At 34.8% G+C, this 25,711-nt stretch overlaps 4 protein-coding genes and 3 pseudogenes across 5 annotated transcripts; 2 read left to right on the forward strand and 5 right to left on the reverse strand.

The window, feature by feature from the left end:
* Positions 1-323: 323 nt before the first annotated feature.
* LOC142552728 (F-box protein SKIP28-like) lies at positions 324-1,576 on the reverse strand. Its single transcript, XM_075662504.1, has 2 exons — positions 1,238-1,576; positions 324-959 (listed from the first exon to the last, which is right to left on the reverse strand). The coding sequence occupies exons 1-2, from the start codon at positions 1,568-1,570 to the stop codon at positions 399-401; spliced, it is 894 nt and encodes a 297-aa protein (XP_075518619.1). The 5' UTR covers positions 1,571-1,576; the 3' UTR covers positions 324-398.
* Positions 1,577-1,897: 321 nt separating this feature from the next.
* On the reverse strand, positions 1,898-3,254 carry LOC142552729 (dynein light chain 1, cytoplasmic-like). Its single transcript, XM_075662505.1, has 2 exons — positions 2,889-3,254; positions 1,898-2,240 (listed from the first exon to the last, which is right to left on the reverse strand). Exons 1-2 carry the CDS (start codon positions 3,120-3,122, stop codon positions 2,073-2,075), a joined length of 402 nt encoding a protein of 133 aa, XP_075518620.1. The 5' UTR covers positions 3,123-3,254; the 3' UTR covers positions 1,898-2,072.
* A 1,257-nt stretch (positions 3,255-4,511) lies between these two features.
* Positions 4,512-5,712, reverse strand: LOC142554380 (protein PLANT CADMIUM RESISTANCE 2-like). Its single transcript, XM_075665046.1, has 4 exons — positions 5,455-5,712; positions 5,293-5,364; positions 4,929-5,141; positions 4,512-4,678 (listed from the first exon to the last, which is right to left on the reverse strand). Exons 1-4 carry the CDS (start codon positions 5,678-5,680, stop codon positions 4,602-4,604), a joined length of 588 nt encoding a protein of 195 aa, XP_075521161.1. The 5' UTR covers positions 5,681-5,712; the 3' UTR covers positions 4,512-4,601.
* A 1,648-nt stretch (positions 5,713-7,360) lies between these two features.
* Positions 7,361-8,677, reverse strand: LOC142552732 (protein PLANT CADMIUM RESISTANCE 2-like). Of its 2 annotated transcripts, none has more exons than XM_075662507.1 (4): positions 8,450-8,585; positions 8,246-8,317; positions 7,803-8,015; positions 7,361-7,692 (listed from the first exon to the last, which is right to left on the reverse strand). In XM_075662507.1, exons 1-4 carry the CDS (start codon positions 8,523-8,525, stop codon positions 7,610-7,612), a joined length of 444 nt encoding a protein of 147 aa, XP_075518622.1. In that variant the 5' UTR covers positions 8,526-8,585; the 3' UTR covers positions 7,361-7,609. The 2 variants fall into 2 exon arrangements, with proteins under 2 accessions (XP_075518622.1, XP_075518621.1); XM_075662506.1 differs by having other exon boundaries at positions 7,367-7,692; positions 8,454-8,677.
* Positions 8,678-9,209: 532 nt separating this feature from the next.
* LOC142552730 (putative receptor protein kinase ZmPK1) lies at positions 9,210-11,184 on the reverse strand (annotated as a pseudogene).
* A 7,349-nt stretch (positions 11,185-18,533) lies between these two features.
* Positions 18,534-19,885, forward strand: LOC142554273 (putative clathrin assembly protein At1g14910; annotated as a pseudogene).
* A 782-nt stretch (positions 19,886-20,667) lies between these two features.
* Positions 20,668-25,473, forward strand: LOC142552733 (glutathione synthetase, chloroplastic-like; annotated as a pseudogene).
* Positions 25,474-25,711: the final 238 nt, after the last annotated feature.

Consider the following 25,711-nt stretch of genomic DNA (forward strand, 5'->3'; position numbering starts at 1 on the left):
GGTTCTCGTTGAACTCTCTCTAAATTTAAGGATGATGCTTTTGCATAAATATTTGGATCGTGATATCTCCTTATGCTCTGTCGAAAACGATATGATTTAAATTTAAGATTCGATAATGGCATTGTATGTAGGATCTTTCCCTTGATAACCAAGTCAACGATGATGGGAGTACGTTGCATTGATAGTTGAACACTTGTAGTTCTTGTCGAAATAAATTATAGTAGCCGATCCTTTGCTACTTGATCACAGAATAGACTCGCATGTTCTATGCTTGGCCAAATTCGAGTTCGTATCATGTTCATACCCTTGTAAAAAAACAATGGAAAAAAACATATAAAAGAGTTTATTCAGCAGTTTTATAAGATAAAATTCGAATGGCAAGAATCACATGCAAATCCTTACGAGATAAAATTCGAATGGCAAGAACCACAAACAAATCCTTCGGAACCCACAAGCGTCAGCTGTGAGCCAGCATGTTCATTACAATATGGCTTATTACAAAAACTGCATTTTGGAAGCTTGAGCCAACAATCCAAGCACAAAGAATCCACACAAGCTGCTTCTTCGAGTTCATCAATACCGTTGAAGCAAATTCCACATTCTTTGCATCTCGGAATGCAAAGATCGCATCCCCTACATTTCTTCCCACAGACGAGTCGAGGGCAGTCGAAAACCATTCTTACTTCATCGCATATTGGACATACTTCCACATCGATTGAATGATAAGTCCCTTCGTGCAAAAGGGTGGGGAGTTTCTTGTGATAAAAGATCTTGGATTGGTTTGGTCTCGATTTAAGGTTTGGGTTGATTAGCTCTTGAAGAGTTTTGAGTTCTTGTTTCTTGATGCCATAGATGCCATTGATTCTGAGGCAGTTTAGATTGGGATTTGTTTGTGCGAGGAATCTTACTGCTGTGATGATTCCTTCTGTTGATAAGTTTGTGCAGGATGGTACATAAAGCTGCAAAAATAAACTTGGGAGTGATACAAAAATATATGTACGAGGAGCATATGATATAAAATATAGAAGGGGAAGGTTAAGGATTCAATCCCTTCAAAATAAATTAATAGCACACGAAAAATAATTGAAAAATCTATGTTTGGGTAAAATCACTTCATGTTTCATGCATTCGGTGATGTGTTGACCTGAGATTAAAGCTAAATAATGAGAGAAAGACGAGCCTTATGAAATCAATAATGGTGACAACATATAAAATAACTCCGGACCAAAGGCTAAACCTTGCTGATAAAAGAATTTTGTGCCACAACCCTCAACAACCCATCATCTGTAATCTTCACGCAGTTCAATAGAGCCAGAACTTGCAACTGTCCTTTCGATTTCGACGCTATTCTCATAAGAATGTCATCTGAAATACGAAAATTCAAAGGCCGGTCCACAACGAGTTGCATCCATGGTAATATGTCGTTGTTTATGGCATCTCCAAGTGATCTGCAGACTTGGGACATGGACAAAAGTTCAAACAGAGGAAGATAAGTTAAAACAAAGAAGATTGCTTCATGGGGGGATGATCTTTGTTCTAAACAATTGCTCTGTCCATTGTTCTCTTCCATTCGTATGATTTCTTGGTTCTTGGTTGCTTGAATGGAAATTTGTTAGGGGTTGAATTCAAAGATTTGATTCCACAAGTATTAGGAACAGAACGAGGATGACAAGGGATGTAAGAAGTTGAACACAAGGTATTGTTGTGGAAGTTTCATAGATTTATATGGGATGTAGCGATTGTGGATGGGAGTATGGCGGCATATTAAACTTGTCTTATCCATTAGTAACTAGAAAATCAGACCCTTCATTTTCTTGGTCGAAGTGACATAAGTACCCTTCAATCTGTTTAGAGCAAATGAGAACAATGCCCCTACAGGAGGAGCTTGATGCTAATATTCAACACAAGCATCTCCATTAGCAAAATCTCGACCGAATACAAGATTAATATGCCAATTACTAAACAAAAAATCATGATGCAAATTCGTTTCTTCCATGGAAGACATCATGTATCAATCTGTATGATTCTCAAGTTTCAAGAATCGTAAAAAAAACGAATCGGGAATGAACAATTCATCTTCGTGCATCGATATCCAAAGGCTCCACAGCAGTCTTGAAGAGAAGAACATAGAATTTATCTATTGAGAAATACAAAAATCCTCCCAAGGAATGTGTCACATATGAACCAAAGCTCGTTCCAACGATGCAATGCCAAGCTGGACCATATGTAGAGTCAAAATCCTGCAAACCCGCACAAGCTCATTATGTAAGCTAGCTTGTCGCGTGAATTAAGCATAAGACAGCTCGATTGATGTTCAAAAAATTCAAGATAGATGAAGTTTATTTCTGGGGTGCCATCACAGACTTAAAGGGTAGAACTTGCAAGATTAATGTTTTCATATTATTACTTCTTCAATCGATTAGATATTGGTCTGATTACAGGAATTTCACGTGCCAAAGAAGGACGGAGGCTGAAAAAAAAGGGTGAGAAATTGAACAATAATTAGGGACTAACTATTCGTGCTCGAAAATTAATTTTGACTCAAAAACGTAAACCCACTTCATCTGTGCGTTAATTGAACTATATTTTCATCAATTTTTTGTGTTCAAGAAAATTGATTCCATAACTATATGGATCAAGAAACCAACGGAAAACGAACAAACAGATACCAGTAACAAATTCCATTAATTCAAGAAACGATTCCTATACAACGTAAAACTGTCAACAATACACAACACTAGCTAGCTCCTTTGGAAGAGGCCTTAATTAAGAAAGCCGACAGGGGAATTTTATCAAACTCCCTTTGCTCCAAAAAGGAAAATAATCTTAAAAAATTGATGGCATCCATTTTTAACGCATCAGCAAGGAAAAGAGAAGTGTATCATCACCTTCTTGAGCGCAAGGGCGAGGTGTTTACTATCAGGCTTTCCTGAAGGCATGGATTCAAGATTATTTCTTGCTGTTTTAAAGGCGTGATTTTGCAAAGATATGGGCATGTCCGAAGCCCTCATGCGTATATTCATGCACGCATTTTGCTGTTTCTGATCAATGCCTTTTTTCTTCTGAATCAAACTGTTCAAGAATCTGCTTCTTCTTTCTAATTCCACCTCTGCTCCCTCCATCTCACATCTCACATCTCACATCTCACATCTCACATCTCACTCACTGTGCTTTCTTCATTTATTGTGGTTTTATACATGTACCTTGTGATGTATGGCAAAATAAAAGTGTCTGCTTGTGCTCCCAATGGGTGGAACATGTGAGTGATTAGACAAATAATCAACAGTTCGCTTCAATTCATCTTATCGATAATTTTTTTGAACGAGTTTGCACAAAATTTATCAGTGTGATTTACCTATTTTTCTGTGATTAATTTCTTATCAATAATTTTTTTTTAACGAATTCAAACATAGTTTATTGATATAATTTACTCGACCAACTTAGTTCGTAGTTTGTTGACTATCACGTTAGCACGAAAATTATTTACTTTCCAAAAAATAACAGATATCAGCGACACTAACAAAAAAAAAAAAAAAAATAGCTTGCGGGTGGGTGGGAGCCGGGCATAGGTTGGAAGACTAATATCATGGCTCTCGAGGCACTTTTAAGATTTGTTTTTATATTCCTTTTCTAAGCTCAAGAAACTCTAGCAATATTTAATTTTAAGCTTAAAATCTTGTGAGTTTTCAAATTTAAAGTTGAAACTTCCATTAATGTGTGATTGGGTTTTAGCTACTAGCTCGATTTAAATTTCACAGGAGCGTTAGCCTTCGATTTAACAATAAGGCGAAATTCCATAGTATGGTATTGATTAGGTGAGTATATTTGTAGTTGTGGATGATTCTTAATGTATTGTGGAGACAAGGTTATTGGGTATGGCGTTTGGAGCCGAAAACTATGATTTAATTGCGGGAAATATTGTTCATTGATGATTTCAGTTTTTTTTTTTTTTACGATGATAAAATTTATTATCGTTTTCTTCTATGTGATTACACTGGTAAATTATGTGTGGCATGTTCGTCCGATAAAACATTAGTTAAACATTCATGTTCTCTGTCAACTCGGATATTTGTAGAAGTACCAATTCTCCCTTGCATAACCTATTGAATCTGAAAAATACTAAAAACGATGTTTTTTTAATTGAAAAGATCGTATGTGAATCTCAAATTAATCAAATATTTAATATCGCATATGTGTGTATTTTTTTAAAAAAATGGAATTTTATATTTACATTACGCGAAAAGAAAATCAAGAAGCACGAGGAGAGAGGTGTGGGGGGAGACAAAAGCAACGACAATCACGGGCAAAATAATAATCATAATAAATCAATGGCTAAAGCTGCTTTTTCCCTCTCAAATTTCTCTCTCTTTTGAAAGTTTGTCTATCGGGGATCGGAAATTCTTTACTTTTCAATTCATGTTTGATGGAGGATTTTTTTAAAAAAAAAAAATTAATAATGTAGGACGGACAAGAAATTAGAGTAGAAAAGATAATTAATTTCTTTTTTCCAAAAAAAAAATCTTTAAATGGAAAGATGGTATTTATAAATTTATTGTTTTACAATAAAATGTAATAAAAAGAAATAATTGTTTCCAACTTAATTATCTACCCATTCCTCCAACAGAGGGGGCCGTCATTGCCATTCCTTGGCTCTGTTTCTCAACATTTCCATGCCATCCTGTAAACAATATCAACAAGTAAAATTAATAATAAGACACGGATCCAGTGCGTTCTTAAACAAATTTTTTAATTAATTTGTATAAATTTCATCAAAATATCCAAAATGATTGAAATTTAAATCACTAAAATAATTCAAAATTTTTATACGCTTTTTCACAATATATTATTTTCGTCATTCTCGACTAGATTTTTGTCCGTTGTTATGAATAAAAAAAATATGTACACACAAAAAATTTGAAATAAGTTACCCAGAGACATGTCGAATCCACGATGTTGAAGCTCACGATATTCTTGACACAGCGCGCACGACTCACAGCAGCAGTGTACGAGGAAATCGTTGCATGGGCTCTCCGGCAGCAAATACTGCTTTCTCAACTTGGACCGATAGAAGCACGAGTATATGCAGCAACATCCCGTCGCAAAGCCAATGAGACCATATAGCCCTCCACTCATTCCACAGCCTAAACTCGGGGGAAGAGATTTATATATATTGCAACTTGATATTTAATTCCCACTATAAAATTTATACAATGATAACTGAATAATTCTAATTTATTTAGAAATACTAACAAAGTTTGTCCTTAAATAATTTAATTAGTTTCTTTTACTTACTAGGGGATCCTTTGTCTACAATCTCAGCAACCTGTCCAAATGTTATACATGGACACCAACATGTCATGCAACCTGAAACATAAATATATCCATAATTACTATTAAATAATTCACGAATCCTTCTACTAATTTGTTACATATCAAAATTAAATGATAACTTACAACTATTAACATCGGAGCAGCAGTCACATAGACCGGTGGACCATTGCCCAGGAATACCGCTGCCGTGGGCGTTTAGCGGTGACGGTGAACTCCCCATCGGTTGGATGTTATCTAGAAATGGATAGCTACTTGGAGATTGGACTGGTATTCCCATCACCGGTGGTGGTTGGTCGTAACTTGGTGGTGCTGACGGTGGTGGTTGAGCTTTTGCATCGTGATAATTCATTTTGAAAAAATATATCGAAAGAATTAATTATAACCTAGATTCAATGAATGTGAAATTTGTTGATAGGCACAAGATTTTGTTTATATAGACTTCATTTATATTAATCAACGCGGTTAATATATACTATAAATTGCAAGTCCATTGATTTATTTAATTACGTGTGAAATAGAATTCGTCAAGATTGATAGATTCATCCTACACGCATCTTGAATAAATCAGTCAAACGTATACAAAGATGAGTTTGAGTAATTAATTTGTTTTGGATATTGATCAAAATTCAAACAATAAATTAAACACCTCTTTTTTCCACCACCAAAACACAACATTTAATTTACTTGTAATTAATTAATTACTAGAAGAACATAGGTTTTGAATTTAATTTATAATTAATAATCCGAAATTCGAAAAGTCAAATTTCAGACTTAGTCGTGAAAAAATTTCTAGTCCATATTATTTGAGTTCCTTAGGGCATCCGCATCCATCGGAATTAATCCATGTTAATAACTCTCCATCTCATCAAAAATGATGGGGTCCACGAGCCACATATTCATTACATTAACACTTCCCCATTATTAACACACACTCGCATTCATTTAATTTCAACTTTCATTATTTATGGGTCCCACTGTCCACTTACTCATTTTTTTTTATTTTTAATATTTCAATATCTTTCTAATATTTTTAAAATTTTACAACAAATATTACTAAAAATAAATAGTATTATTATTTTAAAAATAACTTAATTCCAATATTCATTAAAATATTATTTAGAAATGAAAAAAAAGTTGGACTCTTTTATTTAAAATATTATTCAACACAATCTCTTTAAAAAAAGTATTGTTTTTTCATTGATGACCCAAATAAGATATCTGTCTCACAAAATACGACCCGTGAGACTATCTCAGACAAATTTTTGCCATAGATTAATTCATGATATGGATGGATCAGTCATGCACGTAACCTTTTAAATCTCTAGAGACTAATATTTTATTTTTCACTTTGTGTTAAGTTCCTTTTCCATTTCATGTGCTAGACCGGCGGTTTTATTTTCTTTTTGTTAAAATTATTATATCATTTTTAAAATTATAATTATATAAAATTCTATTGTCAGGGAGTGCAAACAAAACATTAAAATTTGTTTCAGAATGAGGATTTATCTCCGATTTCCCCTTATAAAAAACTCTAAACATAATTAATTCTTTTTCATATAAATTAAATTTATCTTTTTTTCCTTTTTCAAATGTGTTCAGTATGTAAGAAAAACCAATAGATAAAGAAAAAAACAGCTCATAAAATCCATATTAATAAAAAGTGTACATGTGTTGCACGTGGAAGCGATTTTATTTGAGTCAAAATTAGTTAATATAATAAATAAAAATGAAAATTTTATTTTTTATAAATTCATATTAATCACATATATGAAGTTTGTGTATTTTCACGTGTTTATTTTAAATAATTTACTTTTTGTTATATCATTTTGTTTGTTATTTGTTTTTTTATCTTAAGTTCTTAGTTAATACAAAAATTTTCTCATTATGAAAATAACGATTTTCTGTCTAATCTAATTGATAGAGACTTTCAGCACAATAATTTATAACAATTGAATATCTTTAAACACAATATTATTGCAAGTGTACCTGTCAAATTTTAATAGCAAATACAAATATCGTCCGACAGAAATCGATATATTACAAACCTACTTCAAGAACAATTCTTTAGTCAAAATTAACAAAAAGCTGAATAAATTAATAAACTAACTTGAAATTAAAATAAAAAGATGAAACAAATGCAATATAAATAATTTAAATTAAAATAATAAATAAACAAATGTTAGAATCTCCATTAATGCACGTACCATTTAATCTTATATAAGCAATCCTTTCGAATGTTTTAAAGAAAAATTGATTTCACATGCATATATAATACAGCTCATTGACGTCCCATTCCTCCTTCAACGTATGGAGCCGCCATTGGCATTCCTTGGTTGTATTTTTCAACATTTCCTTGCCATCCTACACCATTTTCAACATCTTTATTAATAAAAACATACAAACGTCGCTAAAACTGTAGATTGTAATATATGTCGACTTTTTCCCAAGAAAAAATTGACATACGTACATACCTAGATGAATGTCGAATCCACGGCTTTCGAGCTCGCGATATTCTTGACACAGCGCGCACGACTCGCAGCAAAAATGGACAAGACAATCACCGCAAGGAGTCTCCGGCAGCATATACTGGGCTCGCATCTTTGATCGGTAGAAGCACGAGTATATACAGGAACATCCCGTGGCCAACCCAATTAGAGCATATAGCGCTCCATTCATTCCGCACGCTGCACCAAATTTTTCATAAAATTTTCTTTTATATTTCCCCTCTACAAATATGTAGATAGAATGTATTTACAAGTTACATACATATTTTGCTAGAGAACTCGAACTCTAAGTTAGCCCGAAACTTGCGCGATATTTTTTAGTTCTACATCGATCGGGTGTAGAATTTGAAACACATTAGTAAAATTATTGAAGGGTTACTCAAAAAATTTTAATGTATATATACACTTACAAGAAGATCCTCGGTCTAAGATATCAGCAACTTGGCCAAATGTTATGCATGGACACCAAAAAGTAATGCAACCTACAAAAAAATACTATATAATTAGTAAATAGAATTAAAATTAAAATTAAAAAGCAGATCAAATAATCATTGGGTACAAGTTAAATTTATAAATACATACATTAACGTGTATTATAAACGAAAAATATTGACCTACAATTGTTGATATCGGAGAAGCAATCGCAGAGACCAGTAGACCATGGTCCTGGCGCGATGCCACCATGAACATTTAGCATTGCCGATGGGGGGCGCTGTGGTTGGATGTTACTGACAAATTGATAGTTAGAAGATTGGACTGGTACTCCCATATCCGGTGGTGGAGGTGGCGGCGGTCGTGGAGGTGAGGTTGTAAGAGATTTTTTATGATCCATGATTTCACAATGAAATGGTCCAAAGCAACAAAAAAAAAAAAATCACAGGAATATAAAAGTAAATGTGCAATGCAAGGCTAAGAGTTCGACGTTTGGTAGTTAATTAGTTATAATGACCAAGTCAAGCGCAAGATTGATACATTGGTGGTACACTTGGCTGGAATTATTAATATTGAGTTGGCCTACAAATTCGTTCATCCTCGGGTTTTTACACATAGGCATGTTTTAGTTTGTGAAGGTACTTTATTAATGTCTTGATAACGAATTACGTCTTGTGCATTCATTTATTTATAATTAATGTTTTTTTTAATTGAGATTTGTTACAATTGGATCTTGGACTTTATCTCAAACCTGGACAAACCTAAGATTTCGATGTCATATGGACTATACGTTGGCACGAACAAAAGAAGAATCAAAGAGATAATGGGCGAAGGGCAAATGAGTTATGAGTTCAATAAGCCAAGCTTCTCCTCTGGGTCACAAAGATCTAACTAAGGAGGAAATTTTAGTGACTGGCTTGAAATGACGAACAAGAAATTTCTTTAAAAACGATCCCCAATCCATTCCGGTGCTATGTACCCCAGGGTTCCACGCAGTCTTCATACACTCACCTTATCCTCTTTCTTCTTCAACTTGGCTATCCCAAAATCCGAAACCTGGGGGCAGGATCATCCCCCAGAAGTATGTTTTCGGGCTTGATATCACAGTGCAGAACCCACTCTAAGCATTCTTCATGCAAGTATGCTATTGCTCTAGCCACCCCTAGAGCAATCCTGTAACGAATATTTGAATCAAGGATCGGTTTCTTTTTTGAGCCAACAATAGGCATTGTTTCTTGATCCATCTCAGAAGATTCAACCTCAACCTCTTGGAACAAGAAGTCACTCAACGGCCCATTTGGCACATACACAAAAACCCCACAATCTAACCAAGTTATGGTGGTGCATTCGAGAAATAATCGTAACCTCAGCCCAAGAATCAGAATCACCACCACTACTATCATGCAAACGCTTGACAGCTACGACCCGACCATCACTCAACTTTCCCATGTAAACAACACCAAGGCCACCCTTCCCAATCTCTGTTGAAAAGTTATTTGTGGTGTCTTTAAGTTCAGCGTAGCTAAACCTCCTCGGTCCACCAGAAGGCATAACTTCAAGGCCAATGTCCTGGCCATATCTCTATACTTAATGTACTTCTGCAAAAATGTACAGAAGAAAAACACCCCACTAATAAGCTCAGCTGCAAATAGAGTGCATATAATCAATATATTCCTGGTGTTAGTCTTGGACGCAGTGAGGGGTAGAGGAAGGCTTATTCTCTCCGGACAAATAACCTCCATCAAATTGGTCACGACCTTAGAGTTGGATACATCGGTTTCAGATTCATCGACCCTCAAGAACATGGAGATCTCTGTCCCTGGTGACCAGTATCCAACAATCATCTTATATAGTTGTAAAACACAATAATTAGTACCATCATACTTAAACATGAATCCAAGACAATTAGGAATAGCTAGACACCTGGCTTCACATGTAGAAAAATTTGTGGTCCTTGTGTCACTCTGATTCAACCCTCCTGTGAAATTTACAAAATCCAATCTCAGAAACTTGCTCCTCCCAGTTTCCTTAATCGGAATTTTTCGTTCGCACGAGTCATGCGCTGCTTTCTTGAATCCAGGGGGGCAAACACAAGAAGTTGAGAGATTTGATGCATCATACATACTGCATATATAATTTTCACCACAAGTTCCATGAATTGTACACAGCTTGCCACAATTGTCTTGACCCGAAATCAAAACTATAAAGCCTAAGATTTCCATCATCATCAAGACTCAATTTTCTCAACATTTTCACGTCAAAATCCATCGCATGATAAATAGAATTCTGACCATATACCAAAATCCCATACTCATCCAAACTTTGAAAAGAAAAATTACCAAGATTAGTCCAGTAAATATCATTAGTTACTCACCAAAAAGAGCTTCCTCGAATCAAACATGAACTTACCATTTTTCGATATAAGAACAGTCCCATTAATATTTTGACCAGGAAGAATCGTATCAGACGGAAAATAAAAACTTTGAAAATCACCATAAACAAGACTCACATTAGAAATCAACGAAAGCCCATTCCCATTCACACGGTCAACAGCCCGAAAGGGCCAGGAGTTCCTCCCATCAGTTGACGAATTCACCAGCAGCAGCTCACGGGAGGAAGATATGATCAAAGAACCGGGAGCGGAAACAGGAGAAAAGATATTAGCGGAGCAAACGACAGCGTCTTGTGAGACGTTTTAGAACCATACTGAGAACGTGTAGAGGTTTTGGGAGCTGGGGAGAGGTTGAAAACCAGCGGCGAAGGTGGAAATCGGGGAGATTATGATTTGGTTTTGGGTCGGAAGCCATGGAGAGTCGGAGACTGAAAATGATGAGATTTTCTTTTGCGGAACTATGGAAGAAGAGAAGTGGAGAAACGAAAGGAAGACGAGGAAAAAGTAGCAGAGATTGTAAGACATAAATTAACAATAATTAATTGAAAATGGATAAACAGTTGAAAATTTTGAAATGCAAGTAAGCTTTCACAATTCGAAGAAGAAGATTTCTTCTTTCGAAGCAGTCGTTTTTTTCCCCGCTGTGATTCTGTGATATGGAGACCAGACTGGACCGGACTGGCCATTTTGACTGTAAAATAAAATGCATGTAGTGCCGGTGGAGGTCAACCGTTCGTCCGGATCGATCCAAGTGAATCGGGCTATATTAATTTCCCGATCCGGTTTTCTTTTTCCAATTACATAGAGTGGGTTTTCTGCTATTACTCGGTTCAAACCTGGTCGTAGTGAAAAATATCTTAAAATTAAAGTCAAGAACCATATTGTTGTGAAAAAGTAAAAATTTATGGTAAAAAGTAAAAATCTCAAACTCTCAAAATTTACCAAACTACACACTTTATAATATTTTTCTCTCTACTCAATTGTGATTTTCTTCACAAATGAGAGATCTATTTATAGGAAATCTTTACAAATAATCCAAAAATAAAATACATCATTACCTACATCATCACACACTAATTTTCAATATTTACAACTCTTATTTTCAATATTCAAATATTTAACATTCAAATATTCAATACACACATTTTAAATATTATTTTCCAATACTCCCCCTTGTGATGATGATCATGATACGATGATGTCTTCATTACGTGTTTTTGTACTGCCTCGTTAAAAACCTTACTTGGAAAAACCCATTGGGATAAAAACCATAGTAAGGGAAAAAGAGTGCAGTCACGTAAACTCTCCCTGATGTTGACATGAACAATTCTTCACAAATTTCGTAGATTGCGCATCCCAATATTATATATGTGCTTTCTGAATATTGACGTAGGAAGTGCCTTTGTGAAGAGATCTGATGAGTTTTCACTTGATTGAATGTGACGAACATCAATACATCTATTCTTCTCAAGCTCCTTGGTGAATGCGAAGAACTTAGGAGGAATATGTTTAGTTCTGTCGCTTTTTATGTATCCTTCTTTCATTTAAGCAACACATGCAGAATTATCTTCATATAGTATCACAGGCTTCTCATCAGATGATAATCCGCATGAAATTTGGATATGTTGGGTCATTGATTTTAACCACACACATTCACGACTTGCTTCATGTAGTGCAATAATCTCGGCATGATTTGATGAAGTTGTTACGAGCGTTTGTTTCTGAGAACGCCAAGATATTGCAGTGCCTCCACGAGTAAATACATATCCAGTTTGGGAACGTGCCTTGTGTGGATCAGATAAGTATCCAGCATCAGCATAACCAATTATACTTGGATTAGCATCTTTTGAATACAAAAGTCCCAAGTCTGTCGTTCCTCGTAGATAACGGAATATATGTTTAATTCCGCTCCAGTGTCTCTTTGTTGGATATGTGCTAAATCTTGCCAACAGATTCACGGCAAAAGATATATCAGGCCTTGTACAATTTGTAAGGTACATAAGGGCACCGATGGCACTTAGATATGGTACTTCTGGACCAAGAATATCTTCATCATCTTCACATGGACGGAATGGATCCTTTTCTATGTTTAATGATCTAACAACCATTGGAGTACTTAAAGGATTTGCTTTATCCATATTAAAACGTTTAAGGATCTTCTCTGTATAATTTGTCTGGTGAACAAACATTCCACATTCTTTTTGTTCAATTTGTAAACCCAGACAATACTTGGTTTTTCCAAGATCCTTCATTTCAAATTCTTCCTTCAAGTATGACACAACTTCTTGAATTTCTTTATTCGTTCCAATGATGTTTAAATCATCAACATATACAGCAATAATTACGCATCCGGATGTTGTTTTCTTAATGAAAACACAAGGGCATATTGAATTATTTACATATCCCTTTTTCATCAAGTGATCACTTAGTCGATTATACCAAATTCGACCTGATTGCTTTAACCCATATAATGATCTTTGTAATTTCACAGAATAACATTCCCTGGGTTTTGAACTTTGTGCTTCAGGCATCTTAAATCCTTCAGGGATTTTCATATATATATTACTATCAAGTGATCCATATAAGTAAGCTGTAACAACATCCATAAGACGCATTTCTAAATTTTCAGATACCGCCAAACTAATCAAATACCGAAACGTAATTGCATCCATCACAGGAGAATACGTTTCTTCATAATCAATTCCAGGCCTTTGAGAAAAACCTTGTGCAACAAGTCGAGCTTTATATCTTACTATTTCATTTTTCTCATTTCGCTTTCGAATAAAAACCCATTTGTATCCAACAGGTTTTACACCTTCAGGTGTAAGGACTATAGGTCCAAAAACATTACGTTTATTTAGCGAATTTAATTCAACCTGGATGGCATCTTTCCATTTTATCCAATCCTGCCGATTTTTACATTCACCAAAAGATTTTGGTTCATGATCTTCGTTATCATTTATGATGTCGATTGCCACATTATAAGAAAATATATCATCAATTTCATCTATATCTTTTCGGTTCCATATTTTTCCAGTATTAATATAATTGATAGAGATTTCATGATTCTCGTCAGTTTGTGGTTCTGACAGAACATTTTCATCATCATGTGTTTCTTCAGGAACACCATTCTCTATTTTGTGATCATCATGTGTTTCTTCAGAAACGTCATTCTTTATTTTGTGATCATCGTGTTTCTCTATGAATTTTCTTTTTCGAGGATTTTTATCCTTGGAACCGACTGGCCTTCCACGCTTCAGGCGTTTAATGACATCATGAGTATCTTCCATTTGTTTCTTTGGAATTTCAATTCGATCAGGGGCATTTGCAGCATGTATATATGATTTAGTTACCCCTTTTGTGTCTGCAAATGCATCTGGTATTTGATTTGCTATTCTTTGCAAGTGTACAATTTGTTGTACATCTTTTTCACATTGTTTTGTTCTTGGATCCAGATGTAACAATGATGATACATACCATGTAATTTCCTTTTTGGTATGTTTCTGTTCTCCCCCTAACATTGGGAAGATTTCCTCATTAAAATGACAATCAGCAAAACGTGCTGTGAACACGTCGCCTGTCTGAGGTTCAAGATATCGAATGATTGATGGACTATCATAACCGATATAAATTCCAACCTTTCTTTGAGGTCCCATTTTCTTTCGTTGCGGTGGTGCAATAGGCACATACACCATACATCCAAAAATTCTCAGATGAGAAATGTCTGGTTCTTTACCAAATGCAAGCTGCAATGGGGAGTATTTATGATATGCACTTGGTCTGATGCGAATTAATGAAGCAGCGTGTAAAATTGCATGTCCCCATATAGAAATAGGGAGCTTTGTTTTCATAATCATTGGTCTAGCAATCATTTGCAGACGTTTAATCAATGATTCAGCCAATCCATTCTGTGTATGTACATGAGCAACAGGATGCTCAACAATGATTCCCATAGACATACAATAATCATTGAAAGTTTGGGAAGTAAATTCACCAGCATTATCAAGTCTAATTTTCTTGATTGTATAATCGGGAAATTGATTCCTCAATTTTATTATTTGAGCAAAATCTTGCAAATGCAACATTTCGAGTTGATAATAAACATACATGTGACCATCTGCTGGAGGCATCAATCAATACCATAAAGTATCTGAATGGTCCACATGGTGGATGGATTGGTCCACAAATATCACCCTGAATACGTTCAAGAAACATTGGTGATTCAGTTTGGATTTTGACTGGTGATGGTCTTATAATAAGTTTTCCAAGAGAACATACTTTACATTGAAACTTATTATTCTGAAAGATCTTCTGGTCTTTCAGTGGATGACCATGTGTATTTTCTATAATTCTTCGCATCATTGTTGAACCAGGATGTCCCAATCGATCATGCCAATTGGTTAATATCGAAGAATTATCAACTACCATGTTTGATTCAATGAGACTTATATGTGTATAATGCAATCCAGTAGGGAGTATTGGTAGTTTTTCAATCACATATTTCTTTCCTGATTTATATGTGATAAGACACATATATTTCTCATTCCCTTTATTCATTGTTTGAGTATCATACCCATGGGAATATATATCATTAAAACTCAACAAATTTCTTTTCGATTGTGGTGAATATAAAGCATCATTGATCAAAAATTTTGTAACATTAGGTAACAAAAATTGTGCTTTACCACATCCTTTAATCAAGTCTACAGGACCTGATATTGTATTCACCGTTGTTTTTGTTGGTTTTAGTTCCAAGAAATATCTTTTATCTCGGAGGATAGTGTGCGTTGTACCACTATCGGGTATGCAAACTTCAGCTTTGCTCATAGCATTTTCCATATTTGAACTTCAAAAAAATATGCAATGAAATAAATTACTTGCAATATATATTTAAATATAACACAAATCATAATTATACAATAAAACATTATTCTATGAATACATGAAAAATAGATTATTGTACATTTATATTCTACCATTATATTGTTCATTTTTAGAGAAATCGTTGAGAAAATCTGCAACATCAATATTGTTCATTTCTATCCCACCAACATATTGATCATTTCCAGAGAAATCATTCATAAAATCACCAGCATCAAAATGAGTTGAATCACTCAAACGGTCACTGCGTTCAGTGAAGTTGGTCTCCTTTTCTTTCCCCTTTAATGATTCTTTATAAAGTTTACAAAGGTGCTCAGGGGCTCGACAAACTTTGGACCAATGTCCTGGAGTACCACATCTGTAACAAGAACTTTCATATCTTTTTGAGTGCTTCTCATTAACACTTGTATTCTCATGATGCCTTTTCTGTGGATGGTTTGGGACGTTCTTTTGAGATGAGTTATAAAAATAACTATCTCGATTATTTTCAAAACCACGGCCTTGACCACGACCACGGCCAATTCCACGTGCACGTCCACGTCCACGTCCACGACCTCGACCAAAACCTTGTCTTTGAATTTGATTTTGGTTTCCAGGTTTAAATTCATTTTTACTTACAGCATTTACTTCTGGAAATGCTGTTGATCCAGTGGGTCGGGACTGATGATTTCTCATTAATAGCTCGTTGTTTTTTTCCGCCACAAGAAGACAGGCGATGAGTTCAGAATATCTCGCGAATCCACGTACTCTATATTGTTGTTGTAGAGTAATATTTGATGCATGAAACGTGGAAAATGTTTTTTCAAGCATCTCAGATTCTGTGACCTCATGTCCACAAAATTTTAATTGCGAGATTATTCTATACATCGCCGAATTGTAATCACTGACTTTTTTAAAGTCTTGGAATCTCAATGTATTCCATTCATCCCGGGCGGTCGGAAGTATAACTTCTCTTATATGTTCGAATCTTTCTTTTAATCCCTTCCACAAAGCCATGGGATTTTTTTCAGTCAGATATTCACATTTCAATCCATCGTCGAGATGTCGACGCAAAAATATCATGGCTCTTGCCTTTTCTTGTGACGTGCATATGCCATTTTCTTTAATGGTCTCGCTTAGACCCAATGACTCAAGATGCATTTCTACATCTAGAGTCCATGGCATATAATTCTTTCCCGTGATGTCGAGCGCAACAAATTCGAGCTTTGTTAAATTTGACATGGTGGTACTAAAAAATTACGATGCATTTTATTAGTTAATAATTATTGCAATACAAAGTAACGGATAAACAACAAGTACAAGTATTTGTAAAAATAAAAAAAACGCACGAGGAGGATATTCTCCGATAAATAAAAGACTCGTGAGTATGATAACCAAAATAATTAAAAATATCCTTGAAAAAGCCATCTTCTTTTTTCTTCGAAAAATTTGATGATGAATAATTTTTAGAGAAGAAGAGAAAGTTGGAGTGAGGGAATGTGTTTGTGAGATCATATTTATAGGGCAAAAACTAGCCGTTTTTTACCATTTATGACCGTTGGGGTACAAAAAAATAAAGGTATGTATTTGTATAATTTTATGGTAATAATATGATATATATAATATTAGACATGTTTAAATAATTATGTATATCATATCATAATATTGTAATGAGTGTCATAATTTATTTTGTTTAAAAACCTTATAGGCTTTTATACTTGTCGTATCCCTTACCGGGAGTGTGGGATGTCGTCTTAACATCCTCCCAGGATTTATAACAAGTTTATGAAAAATTTATTTTTATTATTTCTAATAATAACATTATATTGTATATTAAATAAATACACAATAAATAAATAACAGTAAAATAAATATAATTATTTTTGTTACCTTTTTCTTCTGTTTGGAGCTTGGAAAAGTATGTAGGACTTTTAGAGTTTCGTGCTGATAACGTGTTGTGAAAAAGTAAAAATTTATGGTAAAAAGTAAAAATCTCAAACTCTCAAAATTTACCAAACTACACACTTTATAATATTTTTCTCTCTACTCAATTGTGATTTTCTTCACAAATGAGAGATCTATTTATAGGAAATCTTTACAAATAATCCAAAAATAAAATACATCATTACCTACATCATCACACACTAATTTTCAATATTTACAACTCTTATTTTCAATATTCAAATATTCAACATTCAAATATTCAATACACACATTTTAAATATTATTTTCCAATACATATCATGTTTTTACATTATCCAGTTGGCAAGTTATTATATTTATTAGTTAGCTTATGTGTCAGCCACGACTGATAAAATAATGCTAATTCCGTCGGCTAGTCAGCAATTCGCGGTCAAATTAACTTACTTTGGTGCAAATTGGACTACAAATAACACAAAATTTAAAGTTACATGACCATAATCTTAATTTATATAGGACTAAATCCAAAAAAGGTGGAATTTACAAGATCGAAATGACTATTTCCCCTAAAAATAATAATTACTCCAAAAAAATTTCTTGTTGATATTCCACTGAAGTCAACATATGGGAAACTAGGCTTGTCGTTCCTATTTAAGAACCTATGCTTTCAATTCCAATCGAAAAATGGTGGAACCAAAACCGAATCATTTGAATGCATTTTATGTTTTTGTTTGCGACAGTTTTAAAGTTTGACGTGAAGAAGAAAATAACTCATGACTTAATTGAACTGATTATCTAAACCTATATTAAAAAATATCGTGAATATTCAGTTCTTTGATAGAAATTAACCATATGGTGAATATCGGTTAAGTTTAATTTTTGCAATTATAAAAATGAACGAAATCCATAATTAGTAATACGGCATTCGTCTATTGCCTCAAATCTTGTATGCCATTCTTCTTGTAATCCCCGCTCCGTCCAAAGATTCCAATTGTCATAATCTGTGGACTTATCACAAAATAATATAAAGATCTACTCATTGACGTTAATTCTTAGGTTTCAAAACCTTGAATTTCCATAAGTTATCTCGGTCTAAATTAAGTCCTCCAAAGATCTAAACACACAAAATTAGACACAATGCATAGGAGAATTCGTCAAGTCTTTACCTCTCTGAGAGAGCACTCATGCGTTAGCTACGCCAAGATTGCAACCATCGGGGGCTTTTGTGACATCGATCTCACCATTGTCAAAGCAACATCCCACGACGACTTCCCCGTACCGGATAGGTATGTTCACCAGTTCTTGAAGACTTTTTCCGTCTCGCCGTCGTCGAACCGTGCATTCGCCCTCAGCTTTTCTCGGCGTTTTTCCCAAGACACAATCTTGGCTAGTCGCCCTCAAGTGTTTGGTCCTCCTCCACCGACTCCTTAGGTCATTGCCAGATGACAGCCGCCTCAGGGCTGAACTGTTGTGGGCTCGAACCCAAGGGTTATTGTCGCTCTACCCGTGTAACTTCCAAGACAGCTCATCCTCGGCTTCTAAATACTACACTGCTTTTGTAAGATCATACGCAAGGCTGCTCGATGAAGCCATCACTTGCGTTTCTCCTGAAATGTTGGAACAAAGTGCTCAAGATGAAGAAACGCCGACGTACAAAATCAAAGACGTGGGAAATATGATAGAAACCTTGCCTCAACTCCAAAGTCTGATGGACCGTTGCATCGACTGTCACCCCGCGGGTGCAGCTTCGAGGAGCTTCCTCATCCAGTCCGCCATGAAGCACATAATCCGCGATAGTTTTATGTGTTACGCCACTTTCAAAAGTCAGATTTCTATTATCTTAGATAACCTGATCCAGTTACCATATCGGAGTAGCTTAGCAGCCTTTGGAATCTACAAGAAAGCATCATTTCAAGCTGAAAAACTGTCCAAATATCACGATTTCTGCAAGTCTATGGGATATTGTGGATTCTACGAATATCCTTTAATCGAACGAATCCCAGAAATCCAAATACGAGCACTTGAAACATTTCTCAATGGGATGTGGTCCTTCACTGATCAATCATCCTCGAATGTGTCGACTCTCACGTCCAACGTGCCATCCCCATTGAGCTTCACGGACGACTCTAGCGAAAAGCTTGCTGTATCCGGCCGGCAAGACAAACGGCTGTTTGATGATATTCAAGTAGAGAAAGATATAGAACTGGAGCCCTTGATAAAAAGGGAAGATCATGATGAAATCAGTACAAGTGATGGTACTTGGGAAGATCTTTTGGAAGCCTCCATTAGCACTAATCCATGCATGGATTCAAGGAACGATTGGCAAATGGAAGTGTATAACCCATATGTTCTTCAAACTCCAAATCCTTTTTATCAGCCACATAGAACAAATTTCTTTCACGGATCTTGCCCGAATACCCCTATTCGCTCTAGGGAACTTCGATGAAAATAACACGATTTCCTTTATTTAGCCATCTTTTCTATTATTGAAATATTTGTTGGCAAAATCTTCAGTTTCAACATCACATCTAAATATCTTCTTATCAAACAAGTGAAGTAATTAATCGGTAGTAAACAATATTTAATTTTATTCTTATCAAACAAGTTTATATTTGAGTCTTCCGATCCTGACTAAATAGGTAGATAGACAACATGACTATTACATAAAATGTGTTAAAAAAAAGTTTGGATGCAATGTGATTTTTTTCTCCAATAAATTTCATGAAATTTGAATTCAAATTTTTCAGGATAAATTCATAATTTTAAACATATGAAAAAAACTTGTGTGAGACGGTCTCACAAATACGTTGGGTCGTATTTGTGAGACGGATCTCTTATTTGAGTCATCCATGAAAAAGTATTACTTTTTATGCTAAGAGTATTACTTTTTATTGTAAATATCAGTAGGGTTGACCCGTCTCACATATAAAGATCCGTGAGACCGTTTCACAAGAGACCTACTCTAAAAATATTTTACTTGTTTGGATAAATTTAATCATGAAAATTTAAATTAATGTATTGTTCATATAATATCAACACTTATATACTGTTAATTAATCTTGAGCCATATATTTCAATTAATATTTCAATTAAACTAATATAAATGTTAAAAAAATAAGAAAAACTAACAACTTCATACAAACTGATTTAGCTGAAAAACCATTATATGTACAAGTTTCAAAAACCGCGAATTCCATAAGATTAGTGATTATTATAATAATATTAATATAATTTAGAATAAATTAATGGTATCGGCCTCCACCCATCGTTTCCGCCCACAGCCACAGCGGCGGCCGAAGCAACTGAAGGACACGCCAAACTATTCCGTTGAATCCAAGAAACTGAACAAGAAAAGGCAGTAAAGTAAGATCTTCCACTTCGCTTTCTTCATGCTTTCAGATATCACAATATCCTTACCTACCACACTTGTTCATCATAAATCAAAATTGCCTCGTCTTTCCAATCCCAAGATCGGTTTTTTTCAAGTCCATTTTATAGAACCCTTGACAATTTCCATGGCGAAGAGTTTGCCTTCATCAGTGACTCCATTGAAATGCGGCCGAAGTGAAGAGATTGAGAATCAAAAAACTAATCTTTGATCCTCACAAAATCGACTCAAAGTTGGTTCAGGAAATGACTTATGATGCTCTGGTTTGGAGTTCTCTTCGTGGACTTCTTGTTGGGGACAGGAATTCGCAGGTTGAAAATGAGTAAATAGCTGATTGTATAATTTCTTTTCCTTTTTTTTAGCATTATCCTTTTTTGTTTACTTGAATTCTAAGAAGTCGTGTGTATTATTATCGTTGTTTATACCGTCATTAGTTGGTATTAATCCGAGTAAAGAATGGTGTTGTTTAAATTTTTTTCCTTCTTATTTTTAGTTGAATTTTTGCAGTGAATTGTGAGGCTAGTATCTGATCGTCTTGCTTTTCGGTTTCAAAATTAATCATTTGATGCCTGATATATATTAGCTGATTTAGTTCAATGCCGCTGTATGTTTCTAATTTAATTTCGATCGACTCTCTTCAGCTGAATTATTAGGTTGTTTTAGATTTAATCTTCATAAACTTGCAGAGATCAGGAAGAGTTCCTGGAGTCGGCCTGGTTCATGCTCCAATATCTTTGCTGCCTCTGCCGTTTCCTGAAAGCTGTTGGAAGCAAGCTTGTGAAGTTGCTCCGATTTTCAATGAACTCATTGACCGTGTGAGCTTGGATGGGAAATTCCTACAGGATTCACTCTCTAGGTTGAAGCATTCCTGATCTAAGTGGAACATTTCTTTGTGTATCCATTCATTCATTCACCATTTACCTAGAACTGATGGATGACACAAATGCATATTTAACGACGTGGTTTGCCATAATTTTTAAGTGATTGTGTGTCCTAATTGACCCTAAACATACTTTTGTTAAGTTTTGGTTGAACCAAGTAATGCATAGTTTTATCTTTTATGTATTTTTTTCCTTTTCTGTTTTTTTGTTTCACTGCACTAATTGCATTGCTCACCTTCTCTTTCTAGAACCAAGAGAGTGGATGCTTTTACATCTAGACTCCTGGATATTCACGCCACGATTTTAGACAGCAACAAGATAGAGGTATCTTCATGTTTAGATTTACTTCTCCCAAAACTAATTGAAGTAGGTTTTGTTATAATGATGTTTTTTTTAGAAGTATGTTACTTTTTTAGATTGCAAATTTTGTGGAAAAGAAGATTGAGGTACATTGTTCTATTAAAAAAGTAAAGAGTAGAAAGTAATCCAACAGGTTGGGTTTAATATTCTTCTTTGACATATAGTTAGGTGGAAAGAATTACTATGTTAAAGATTGTAAATTAACACTTTTCAGTTCATTCAAGTTCGTTCTGCTATTTTAATTTTAGTTTCTTTTGATTAAGTTCAAATAATTAGTGGAAAATAGTTAAATGGTTGCTGGTGATAATTTGCCTAAATGTTATTTTTGTTTCACAAATGTAGAAACTACTTAAAAAATTTCCTTCTCATTCAAGTGATAGGCGTAATTAATTTTTTTTAGAATCTATATTTCCTTATCCATGATGCCACCATTGGGACACTAAGCAATGAAGCCCTGCCCACCCCCCCACCACCCCACCCCCCCGGCGTTGTGGAAATACTATTAGAACTCAAATATCAAGTAAACAAAAATGTCTATGTTCAACTTAAATTTGGTGAACGGAAACTAATTTTTGAATTCATGGTATACAAATTGCATAATTTGCTACTCATACTCAGAGTGCCTACATACTCTTGGGAAGAAGGATTGTCAGACATTTTGGTCTATCAATGTTTCTTTTTGGCATTTTCTTCTTTTTTTAATTGTTATCTTTAATTATCTTTTCCTTGCACTTTATTAAAATATTCATAACTCACAGCTCAACTTTATTTTGTCCATCTTATTCCAAACTAAACTAGTTTTGATGAGATCTCTTGTGGACATTAATTGAAGTAGATAGTACTGTTTAGGATATACGCTTAGGACTACATCGTTCAGAAACAAATCTACTTCTCCAAATAGAGCTCAACACAATTTCATCTTCCTTTCCTGGACTGAGCTGTCTTGTTAGTGAACTTCACAGGTTATTCAGGGGATTTTCGTATTTCCTTCATTTTTATTAGATAATATTCTTAATTTCTTTACGTGCCGTCGTTTTCCATCATATTATTCATATTTTATGACTTGTTATTTTCAATTATATTATTCATATTGACGTTTATTGCATCTAAAACATTACTCCCGAGGCGTTATAATTCTTTTCAACTAAGCTCAAGGAACTATTGCTTACAATTTTTTGGTTCTTTGTTGAGCTAGAATCTGGCACAAAAAATATTATTTGTATCCTCTAAACGTGTTTCTTCCAATAGGACTTTATCTATTATTTCCTGGTAAATTTGTTGTAAACACCTAAAATGTTGTGATGAACAGAAAATGATAAAACCTGTGATATATAACGTAAAGAGTGGAATACTTAAAATAATTGAAAGTTTAGGATAATTTGGATCCTCTACTGTCCTGTGGTGGTTTCTGTGTCATTTTAGATTCTGATGACTATTAAATAAACTGTTGTCAGTTTTTGTTGCAGCAGTTTATAGTACTAAAGAACATTCTAGGTTGTCAGTTTTGCAGCTTTTGAATTCTGTTATAAAAATAAGGGTTTCCATTGGTTGAGAAAGAGGTTGGGTGCAGTAATAAAAAAGATAGGAAGAGAATGTGGAGGGGAACAGCTTCGCCGATTGGTTATTGTGCATTTTGTATTGGAAAATATTGCCCTTGCATTTTTAGTTCGCTGTCTGGGTTATCTATTACCCACAAATTATTCACAATTCAAATTAGGTGAATATAAAGAGGGGTTTCGTTATTTTCAGGAGCCTGCTTCAACAGTTCAAGCAGCACCTCGCATTAGATCCTGGACGGGTTCCACGAAATAACACGGTTGGTCAGTTTGCGGAGGCACTGGCTAAATCTTGGACCGAGTATAATAACCCAAGGTTGGTTAACTTATAATAAGCTGTTTCTCTCCCTGAATTTTCTTATCACCATCCTAATTAACATGCTATTCAGTGCTGTGGTTATGGTTGTGGTTCAAACCGAAGAACGGAACATGTATGATCAACATTGGCTTTGCACAGTATTAAAGGAAAGATATCCATTTTCAACTCATGAATGCTGAATTTACCATTTACGGCATTTTTATGTATCATTATCCTCTTTTTTATTATTTTTTTGTGAGATTTCCCCCAGTGATGTATCCTTAGCTAGATATACATATCATGTTAGAAGCATTAGAAAGACATTGGTGGAGATTGATGAACAAGGACAGCTTCTGCCAGATGGAACACTTATTGTGTAAGCGTTAAATGAGACTTAAATATTACCTCAAATTTGGTAGCTTGTCTGCTTGAGCCTTTAGAGCTACACTTATAGGGATGGTGAATCAGTTGCAGTGGTTTACTTTAGAGCCGGCTATTCCCCTACTGATTATCCTTCAGAATTGGTGAGTCAACTTGTTTTTGCTTTGTGTTTCCTCTTTAGAATCAGTGGAACTGATATAGCCAGTGTTCATTCTATTCGCCTGAATTAAAGTTCTCATGGTACTTGGTAGGAATGGAAAGCTCGTTTACTGATGGAACAATCATCAGCGGTCAAATGTCCTTCAATTTCTTATCATTTGGCTGGCACCAAGAAGATTCAACAAGAGCTGGCAAAACCCAATATACTCGAACAGTGATACATCAAAAACAGTTTTGTAAATGCAAAATATTAGTAAACATATTCAGTGAAGGTTTTGGTTCCTCGATATGAATTGTGTTCTTCTCTTTGAGTTTCAAATTTATTCAAGCTGTTACCTTGTATTTGGAATCAAGGGTAAGAAAGAGTTCACAAAGGTTTTGTGACTGCTCGAGCTTTTATAATCTTTACCTTCAATGCATTCTCGGATGAGTTTTCTCTGTTCTCCTAGCAGGTTTCTTGAAAACAAAGATGACATTGCCAAAGTACGAAAATGCTTTGCTGGGTTGTGGAGTCTAGACGACTCAAACATTATCAAGGATGCAATCAAGAGACCTGGATACTATGTCATGAAGCCTCAGCGGGAAGGAGGAGGTCCGCGTTCAGACTTGTTATCAAGACTAATGCAAATCATTGCTATAATCATTGACGATTTTTCCACTTTTCAATTTAGGCAACAATATATATGGAGATGATTTGAAGTTGGCCCTCGAAAGAATGGAGAGGGTCGGCAATTAGGAAAGTGCAGCCTATATTCTTATGCAGAGGATTTTTCCAGCCATCTCTCCTGCAATTCTAATGCGAGAAGGCGTTTCTTTTCAAGACAACGTTGTATCGGAACTTGGGGTGGGTTTTCAGGTTGTCTTTTTTTAAAACTTACGGAATAGAGTAATAGTGGAAAAGATATGAAAGAGGCTTTGACATTGGTGAGCAATTTAAAAGTACGGTTCAAAGTGCTGATTCTGAACTTGGTTCGACTTTTAAGGCAAGATGGTGCGAACAAATTGATCCGGCTCTTGAGCTTTTCGTGCAAGATTGTATGTTTGTGTGTGTGAGTGTGTGTGTGTGTGATCCATATGTGCCAAAAACTAGCGAAGTAAAATAAATCCATTAAACACCACAATGAAACGATAAAATAAATCGTTTTAAACATCAAAATTTGTAAGAAATAAGTAAAATAAATTCATTAAACACATAAAATAAACGCAACAATGAAGTCCCGCGACTGAAATTAATGAAACAAAGGAAGAT

This window comes from Primulina tabacum, chromosome 8, assembly GCF_025594145.1.
Source record: "Primulina tabacum isolate GXHZ01 chromosome 8, ASM2559414v2, whole genome shotgun sequence".
In the NCBI taxonomy this organism is placed as follows: Eukaryota; Viridiplantae; Streptophyta; class Magnoliopsida; order Lamiales; family Gesneriaceae; genus Primulina; species Primulina tabacum.